We start from the raw sequence: 10,247 nt of genomic DNA on the forward strand, positions 1-10,247 counted from the left end.
CCCCGCATCCTTTCCTTTGTGCTGACTCATCCTGGAGACGATCCTGGGTTCTGTCTGATGGCTGCTGCCCACTTTGGCTTCAGCAAAGTCTAATTTCGGAGCGATGCCACAGGAACGAAGTGCCTGATGAGCCACAGGAGCTGTTAGCATCTTCAGCAGCTCAGGGAGGAAGAGGGAAATGGAAGAGTTTGTGTTTTATCTGTCTCCCAGCAGCAAAAGTGTAAATCCCAGGAGCAACGCCTGGTTTAAACCCTTCATTCCTGAATGCTCAATGATGTTGCAAACCACTGGGGTTTCGCAGGAATCAAAGGGCTGATTTCAAACACGTTCCTTAGTGCAGGGCGCACTGGAATTAAAAATGCATCAATTGGGCTTTTTTCCACATGCTCCTGCAGATTCCGGTTTTCCCAACCCCCAGCATTGTTTCCTCTCAGTTTTTGAGGTCCTGCTAAAGAGCTGTTATCTGAGTCAGCTCTGACGTGGGGGTGGTTGGACTCTGCTGGGCGACAGCCACCATGGGAATTTCCATGCCTAGTCAGGCCGGATTGTTAGTCCCCTCCGAGTTCTTGCAGGCATAGGCCACATCCTTGGCGATGCTGCACATCCTGTTGGACATCTGGAGCTCCGTCCTGAAGGCAGTGGGGAAGCAGAACTTCTTGAAGCATGCCTTGAAGTTCTCGTCTAAGAAGGCGTAGAGCACGGGGTTCAGGCTGCTGTTGGCGTACCCCAGCGCAGTGCAGAAGCAGGAGATGGCCAGCTCGAGCTCGCTTTCTGCCTTGGCACCCAAGCACTGGACCAGCACGAAGATCTGGATGGGAGTCCAGCAAATGATGAAGACTGCCACCACCACCAGGACCATGCGGGTGATGCGCCTCAGGTTGCGGTCCTTCTCCTTGGAGCCTGAAAGGACACGGACGTTCTTGAGTCGTCTGATCATGAGACTGTAGCAAATGGTGATGATCAACACGGGGATCATAAAGGAGAAGAGAAAGACACAGATGCCAAACACTGGATCCCAGTAATCCACAGGTGAAGGGAGCTTAATCAGACAGTCAATTTCTGCAAGGGAAAAAACAACAAGGAAAGGAAGGTCAGCAAAGCCACATCAAGAAGAAAAGCATCTGCAGGTTCAGTTTAGGCATGTTTAGTACAGGAAAAGCAGTAGGAGCGATGCAGAAAGGCAAGGGCAGAAAGGAAAGGGTTAGGATGGCTTTACAGCCACACTGATGGAAGTGGTACCCCCCTCTCCAACACCTCCCCAAGCCCATGGGTTCTCCTGGCCACCAACACCTCCCACCCGTTGGATGTGTTTCTACTGACCATTGTTTTCATTCTCTGCAGATCCCATCACCATTGCTGGGATGCCAAAGACAGAAGCCAGTGCCCAGATGCAGACATTGACCACTTTGGCCTTGTGGGGAGTGCGGATGTCCAGTGCTTTGATAGGGTGGCAGATAGCAATGTAGCGGTCCACGCTCATCATCGTCAGCGTGAAGGTGCTCGTGAACATGTTGTAGTAGTCTATAGAGATGGCAATCTTGCAGAGGACATTGCCAAAGGGCCAGAAGCCCAGGAACGTGTCTGTACCCTGGAAGGGTAAGGTCATCAGACACAAGGTATCTGCCAGTGCGAGGTTAAAGATGTAGATGTTGGTTGCTGTCTTCATCTTGGTGAATCTGAAATGTAGGAATGAGCAATGGTTAGAGCTTCACCTGACCATGATGGGTAAGGCATTGAAGCCTACTGAAGAGGGCATTCTGCCACTTTAGGAAGGAGATGCTGTGTTTTTCTTATGTAACAAGAGATTCAACACCCTTTCCTTTCCACCTCCCACATGTTTATCATCACACAGCTCAACCCAGCTCCTACAACACCACAAACAGTGCCTTCACAATCACTTTCACAGGCAGGAGAAGCTTATTCCATAGACCATGAAAGCCTGAGGCTGTCAACTCAGACCATGAGCTTTGAAAATGACTGCAGTAAGGCTAATCCAGGATTTCATCACACATGGTTTCATTTTTCCAAATATTGGTGAAAGCTTTACCCAGAAGCTGATTTGAAAGGCATCATCCAGACCAGGGTTGAGTGGATTAGCCATTTTGAATGGGCTCATAGCCAAAGACTATGGCAAATGTGAGCTACCAAATAAGAACAGGTAAGTTGGCCAGGGGCGAATGAGGTTTGTATCAGAAATACAATATCACAATGGATCTTTCTAAAGAATGGAGTAGTTTGCACATAAAGACATTAGTTGAGTTGACTTCAAAGGGTTTGGTCAATGACAAAAGGACAAAACACAGAACAATATTCTGTATTACTTCTGACATCCCCAAAGGAAGATTCACCTTGTTCTAATGGCAAATCATCTCCTTTTTACACACGGGAAATGATGCAAAGAAAGATGCAATCAGCTACCCAAGGACACATGCAGAGTCTGCAGAAATGGACACCCAGCAGCGACTCTGTGACCAAATCTATCATTTCAGCTCCAGGATGTTCCTCTCACGGGCAAAAGAAGAGCTCAAATAGGTATCATTTTAAAACTACAGCTCATCTTCCATTTACTATCCTAATGGCCTTCACAGAAACGCTGCCAGAAATGGCAGCCAATGATGTGTGTTACTAAGGGAGGACAAGTTCATTCGAGGGCAGCACCTGAGCCCATAAACCACTGTGCTATTTTCAGCCTGATGCGTGTTAGAATATTACAGGGTCTGATTTTACCTGAAAAGCTCTTTTTTGTCAGATGGATTCAGAACAGCAAACCCACAACTGTACTCAGCACCGTGCCCTCCCCTGATGATCTGAGCTTCAGCTCCTGATAGACTATTTGAATGCTTAGAGGAGCATCATCACTGCCATGCTCTCAACTCTGCTGAGACACACAGTGACACAGCCAGGCTTGCAAGAACAACCAGGGGATCCACAGTCCCGAACATAAAGTATTTTTACCCCTCTTAGAGCCTGTATTAGAAGTCAGATGTTTGAAAGTGGCTTCAAAATGCAAGAACAAACGATCCTATATCCGACTTTGAAAGACAAAGGGAAGCATTTGGAGATGAACGTTGACGGAAACACTTGTGGTCCCCATATAAGCCTGAGTCAGGCTCCTCGTGGCCCAGAAATCCCAGCAGACAGTGGATTCTTAGAAAGCCAGCCCAGATCAAATCCATTCATATAACCAAAGCAGCAGAGGAAAAATACCATTGTCCTTCCTATCGCGAAGGTGTGAACAAGCACTTTGCAAACCCAACACAACCAGGCAGCTGCCAGGCATTTAGTGCCTGGGACTTTCTAAGCAGAACTACACAGCAAGAGGGGACACAAGATGGGCCTGTGAATGGATTCGGACACTTCTGGGTCAGCAGGAGGGGAATTAAGACATGGAATCAATGTTCTTTATCAGCCCCCACAAAACCAAGTATTGTCAGCTCAGCTTCAGGTTATTCAGCTACCTAAAACTGTTAACAAAGGTCTCCTGGGAGCTGTTGTCTTCCTCAGCATCTCTCAGACCCAGCTGGGCTTGCTCAAGCTTCCCAAAGGTCAAGTTTGTTCCAGTCCATCTTTCCAGGAGGACTGGACTTGGAGGTAATTCATCAACATTCCTCTAACCCCAACTGCTTTGACTGATGTTATAACTTGAGGGAATAACAATTGTGGGTTTGAACAGTGATGAGCAACTTTACTGTGAAACATGAAAAAATAAAGGTTCTTTGGGTTTCTTTTTAACTGACCAGTGGGAGAAACAAGCAGTGACCCACCTCCCTCTACCATCCATCCATTATCCATGGAGGACAACGTTGCCTCCATGCACATTCCTGCATCCCCAGCGCAGAGAGAGGTTTGGGGCATCCCAGCTAACCCTGAGCTTGGGGTGTGCAGATTGCAAACCTTCAGCTCCCTCCATTGCAGGGACCTCACCGGTCTCTCTCCTCCAAAACACTTCTCACCAAGAAGATGCAATCACTCAACCTGGCCCTGCAGAATCTGCTCTCCCTTCATGCACGGACCCACCTTCAAGTGGATTTTAAGGCTGATTTTGTGCTCTTGAAAGGTGGGGAGATTAATTTACACCTATTTAATTACTTCTAGCTCTACTTTCTGTGCATGCTGAGAGCCAACAGCCCATATCCCATCCAACCAATGTTCCCAAACATTTCCAGAATGTTCAGTACAAACAAGAAATCAATTAATCACTTCTCTGTGGATTAACCTCCTTTTCTTTTCCTCCAGCAACCGAGAGTGTTCTCTTTCTTAATCTGCACAAAGAAAACACAAATTAAACTTCAAGGCTTTAGGAGGCACCTAAGGTCCCCGCCATGGCACAGCTCCGATGTGGATAAGGCTCTGGACAGAGGAGGATATCAGCTCCCTGCTGAGTCTCTTTCTTGCACTCTGTCACAGAGGCAATTTCCTAATGGAGCATCTCCCACAGGGCAGTTCTTAGCTCTCCATCCAGCTCTACCTTAGTCACCAAAGTAACCGCCTTGCTCTGCTCTCCTGTTGTCCCAGCTACTGAAGCCTAAGAGGAAAAATGCCTGGATATCAGCTCAGGACTCTGCTTCCCCCTCCTTTTGGCTAAATGGACCTCAAGCAGCGTTACCTGGAACAAAGCTCTGCATCAGCCAGGGGAACCTGCAGCCTGGGAAAGGAGATGGGTAGGAAGGAAACAGCTCTGCCACATATGGGGCTTTGAGATCCTGTTTCTCACAAGGATGGATTCTGTCCCTCACTGATCCCTCAGGGTTTGAGCCCTCTTGAACCTGTTGGTTTAGCATCACACCCTCCTTTCCACCCAGCAACCTCAAGGCTGCAGGGCAGCAAGCACCTCCAGATGCCCCTCAGCTGAGGGCCAGCAAAGTACAACCCAAAAGGAGGCCACAAACACCAGAGCAAAGCCTTGAACCACGAGCGTTATCCCCAGCAGCTCCCTGCCTCTCGAGGCCTCTTGATTTAGATATTCTTCACTCCAGCTAATTAGGATGCAGACAGTGCTGTTCACCTTGTGCAGCAACCTCCATCCCCGCGCCCTGGCTTCAGTGACAGTCTTTTTCACCATCCCTGGGCACACACAGAGAAGCAAAACAGAGCAGAAAAGGCTCAGGGAGGATTTCTGCTGGGTTGCTCCCACTCTGCCAGTGGAAATCAGCACAGTTTATTCCCACCTCTGCTCCCAACCTGCTCCTGGCCCACAGGCTGTATGAAGCTGATGTTTGATCTGGCACATCCCGCTGTGATTTATGTCCCCAAAGCCATACACCCACATCATGCTCTCATCACCCTCTGACTGTCCCCTCAGCCTGAAATACCCAAATCAAGATGGTTTATTCTCAATGTTTCAATAGGCCATGAAAAAATAAGATAGTTTGAGGAGGACAAATGTAAAATCACTTTGGATTTTGACCCAGATGCTACAACAAGTGACCGGTAACACCAGCACCTAAAAGCCTGTTAATTACCTGGCAGGATGGTGAGTGACCAGCAGGGGTTAAGGGGCCTGTGCCAGCCAGGGCAAGCACCCACACTTTGGGACAGATGAATCTCTTGCCCTTTGAGTCTCTAGGTGGCAGCCATGAAAAACAAGCTCTGCCCTCCCTCCTTGAGGTGCTCCCTAGGGACTGGTGTGGATGGGGACATGACGTGGCCCCAGTTGCTGCTGTACAGAGAGCAGAGATTGGGTGGTTGCTGCTGCAAAAGCCTCTGCAACTGGTCCAGGGGCTCAGACATCCCTAAGCAGGTGCCTGGTCACCACGATGGTGCTTTGGTCTAAGGAGGTCATTCATCAGCACCCATCCTGCAGAAAGATGCTCTCATCCCTGTTCATGTGCCAGATCTGCCTGTGCTGAACTGCTCTTGTCCTAAACACTGCTGGGAATTGCCCAGACCCTGAAATGCACTGGGAACAGGGTCCCATATTAAACACCATGGAATTACTGGTCCACATGGGTAACACCCCTTCACTCATCCCACCAAAGCCAGGGGAAACCAAAGCACACAATGCAGCCATAGGATCTGTGGTAACAGGAGCCAGACACAGCTACTCTGAGACTTTTTTCTCCAGGAGAAACTAGAAGCAGCAGATCTGGAGAGCACTGAGGTCTTAGATGGCCCCACCAGCACCCGCTGGGTCCATGCTGCATTAAACACTCACTCGATTTCAGCTCTGAGACACACAGCTGGTCGAGGCTCTTCCCGTAGAAAGCTGTCTATTAGGAAATCAGCATCTCTGCAATGTCCTAATTAACTTCATTTTCCTCATCTCCTCACAGCCAGCTGCCCTCACCCCTATTCTCAGGGGCTGATGCAGTTTGTAAGCAGAATAACAGCTGGCACAGCCACCCCCAGGCAGCCGCCTGGTGCAGGCACCTCCCCATCACATCGCGTATCTCCTCCTAAGGCTTCACCTGGAAGCAGCAAATGGAAATGTAGGGGCCTGACAGCCCTAATCTGCCTAAACAGCTGCTTAAAATGCTCAGAAACAGAGTTCTTCACTAGGGAGAGCTGAGCAGCCTCAGTACTCTGCTGGGCTCCCAACAGATTGCTTCCGTGGCAAAGAAATGAGGCATCGTTCCCACAGGGGCTGATCCAGGTGAACAGAGCCAACACTGAGGAAGTCCTCCGGATAATCACTACTGAACATCACAGCAGCATGATGGAGCTAGGGATAACAGAGGACTTCCTGGACCAGAAGCTGCATGTTATTCCTGATCCCTTCCCTGGCACACTGGTGGAGGCTTGGGGGTCTCTCACATCCGCTGAAGCAACACCAGGGTCAGCATCACCTCCATCCCCATGGGCCAGCCAGTGTAAGAACAACACATCCCTCTTCCCCTTTGCTTTTCTTCCTAAAATCAAAGCTCTTGGGCGAGCAGCCTTGCAGGACTCAGTCAACAGCCAAGAGGGACCACAGCAGTCTGCATTCCCCCCAAACCCTCTCTGCCTCAAGCTGCTCAACCCCTTGTTTCACATTCATTAAAAAGCAGCACAGGAAATCTACGTGGAAGAGAGCAAAGAGCAGAAGGAGAAGGAGGGAGGAGAGACACGATCTCCACTGGCAAAAACTCTACAAGGAGCAAGCAGAACAAAGCCAAAAACAAGGCAGGTTTCCACAATAGGCCCTTTACTGTCCAGGAAATCATGTTCTTGGTGAGAGCCCTTCTTGGTCTTCTCCAATTAGTGCTGCTCAGCACTAGGAGGGGACTGACAGTCACAGGGTGACTGTCTCTATAGATTAATCATTCCAATGTTAAATCACTCCAGATAGAAGGGGGATGAAGGCTGGGTTCTGCAGCAGAGGGGAACACCAAGGAGGGACTTGGAATTTGCCTTGTGCAAAATATAGGGAGATATTAAACTTTTCCCCTTGGTGCTGCAAAAGAATCATTGAGGACAACAAAACCCAAACCTTCCTCATGCCTCCTGTTTTTTCGAGTGCTGATGTTAGCCTTTATTTCCCAAGTCCCGCAATAACAGGAAGCAATTACTCTTTATGGTACTGAAGCATTCTTTTTCTGGAAGACAAAACACCATTTTCCTACAGGATGTGCAGTCAGGTTGTCCCTGCTGAAATACAAGCATGGAAAGGAAAAAAGAAAACCAGGTTTTGTAGGGAACACCCAATCTACAGATGACAGGGATGCAGCACAGAGGGTTTGCCAGTCTTTCCTCCACTAATGGAAGAGATACACCATTAAGAGACCCCCAAACCCCACCTTGACTTACCAGCAACCAGCTTTTAACCTATTGAAATAAAAGATGCTTTTAAGGCATGAAACCCAGGAGCACCAATGCTCCAGTCTGGGGAGGAAAACCTGTGCTTGGGAAGTCATCATCATCCTCTTGTACATGGCCACAGGTAAGAGTCCAGTTTCTCACCACACCTGCTCCTGATCTCAAAAGTAAGGGCAAAGAGAGCAAAATCCTGGCCAGAGATAACCAGAAGCTGCAGTTACGGAACCAAGAAGGGTCATTTCCCTGGGTAGAACCCAGTGTTAGTCTCAGCTTAGTACTGAGCTCCCGGGACATGCTGATGGGGAGACCCAGGGGGAAACAGCAGCTTCTGTACATGCTCTAACTCTATGACTTCCCCAACATGTATCATTCAAGGGCCCCCTCCAGGCTCACACAGGTTTTTTGGTGAATCCCCAAAAAGAATTACCCAAATAATTAAAACTTCTTCTGGCTTTTTGCATATACAGGGGGGTTCCAAGTAAGGGGGAAATGGAAGAAATGGAAAAGGCCTGGGGGAGATGGAGGTGACATCTTCAGTTTTCAATTGCTTCAAACAGTAAATCATGGAATCATAGAAGGGTTTGGGTTGGAAACGACCTTAAGATCATCTAGTTCCAACCCCCCTGCCATGAGCAGGGACACCACACACTAAACTATGTCACCCAAGGCTCTGTCCAGCCTAGCATTGAACACCTCCAGGGTTGGAGCATTCACTACTTCCTTGGGCAACCTGTCCAGAGGGGACACACACAAAACCCTACATGCCAGGGGAAATTCCAGTACTAAACCCCTCTTTCTCTCCTTGGGTCCCGTTTATCCAACTGGAAGGTATCAAAGCCAAGAAGGAGTGGACAAGAGGCTACCAGTTTAAAAGCATGGCCCTGTACAACCACATCCACCCTGCCCAGGGTGCTGCTTTGGGATATTCACCACTCATAACCCAGGAGCCAGCAGCATCCCACCATCCACATTCCACCATCAAAACCTTTGCAGACAGGGAGAAGGCTTCTCCTAACACATCCCCAAGGTTCACACACGAGGCAGGGACTCCTTTCCCCTGCACATACACACTGGTTGGTGTCCCCAGGGAATTGCATCACTGTGGGACAGGAATTCTCACTCCCAGAGCCTCACTACTCACCACACTTACACATACCCACTATCACCCTGCCTACTGGAGTGATTGCTATAACCCAAACCAAAGAGGAGTTCTTTCAGTGGAGCACTGGTGCACTGCAAATCTCCTCTCTCCAGCTCCAGACTCCCCAAGGCTAATGCTATCCCTTCTCCCTGCCATAAACTCTATAAGCGTGGACAGGCAGCCTGATGAACAGTCATAGAATGATCACAGAATGGCTTAGGTTGGAAGAGATCTAAAGGCTCATCCAGCTCCAACCCCCTGCCACAGGCACGGACACCTTCCACTAGAGCAGGTTGCTCCAAGCCATGTCACTTTACCCTTGCAGCAGAGATTTAACCACTATTCACCAACCTGTGATACCAAAGACTTAATCCTGCAGCATCTACCCCAGCCAAGTTGTGTGTATCCAAGGGAAAGATGCTTTGGCAGGAGCAAGACTTAATCCTATCAGTGTCTGAGAACCTGCTAAATGTTTTCATCCTCTGCTGGAGGAGAAAACAAATTCACTCCGTCTTTTCTGTGCTGGCAGCATCCACCTGCACCAGGAATCTGCTCCGAGATGTGTACAAAATGGAAGCTCAGTCCTTATCATACAGGATCCTGAGATCAGGAGTTTGCTGGTGTGTGACACAATCACAACCTTAACAGTTGCATAAACTTATTTGGTACTTACAGAGGAGATCAGGGTTTCTGATTCAAGGAAACAGGGGGGGTTAAACCACAGCCAAACCAGACAGGGAGATGTAAAATGCCAATAGTGATGTGCAGGGAGGCTGCAGGAGTGGTGCGTGCCCCAAGCAAAGGTCCCCCCCACTCTCCTGACCTCAGCATGAAGGGCTGGAGAAGTTGCCCTCAACTCTGCAGCACCCCATCACATTTTATTCACATCTATAGCTTCCAAACAGTTGGAAAAGTCACATTAGTGATTTTTCCCCGGTAAAAGGAAAGCTGAGCCTCCCAGCAGGCTCTAAATGGGGAAGCACCAGCACCCTGGTGGAGCAGCCCCTGCAGCCACAGCTGTGGTGCTGGACACGGCACAGGAGGGAATGGTCCCATGACAAGCCCAGCAGCAGGATGCTCTCATCCCATTGCCCTCCTCAGGGATACCCAGCTCCCTGCAAAATAAAACCTCATTTTTTTTGAGCAGATCTGATCACTCTGTTCCATTCTCTGGGTTTAACTTTAGGAGGCACCAGAGGGCAGCTGAAAGCTGGTGGGAACCTTCATCACAGCCTAGGAAGGGAAAAACACAAATAAAACCAAAGCAATAAAACAAATGCCACATCATTACCTCTAAAGCACATTGCAATGGCCAGGGAAGAGCCTGTCTGCTTCACCCACAGCAGGGATTTGGGGGGTGGGGGGGGGGGGG

The 10,247-nt window shown here is 49.1% G+C and overlaps 1 protein-coding gene across 1 annotated transcript in view; it reads right to left on the bottom strand.

Annotated features, from left to right (window-relative positions):
* Positions 1 to 535: 535 nt before the first annotated feature.
* The window catches only part of OPRL1 (opiate receptor-like 1), a 10,080-nt gene continuing 368 nt past the window's right edge, over positions 536 to 10,247 (bottom strand). The window contains exons 2-3 of the mRNA XM_010022558.1: positions 1,321 to 1,676; positions 536 to 1,059 (exon numbers count right to left, since the gene is read on the bottom strand). Coding sequence (XP_010020860.1) covers positions 536 to 1,059; positions 1,321 to 1,676 — 880 coding nt within the window. The remainder of the gene's footprint in view (positions 1,060 to 1,320; positions 1,677 to 10,247) is intronic.

The sequence above is a fragment of the Nestor notabilis genome, unplaced genomic scaffold, assembly GCF_000696875.1.
Source record: "Nestor notabilis isolate BGI_N333 unplaced genomic scaffold, ASM69687v1 scaffold379, whole genome shotgun sequence".
Taxonomy (NCBI): Eukaryota; Metazoa; Chordata; class Aves; order Psittaciformes; family Psittacidae; genus Nestor; species Nestor notabilis.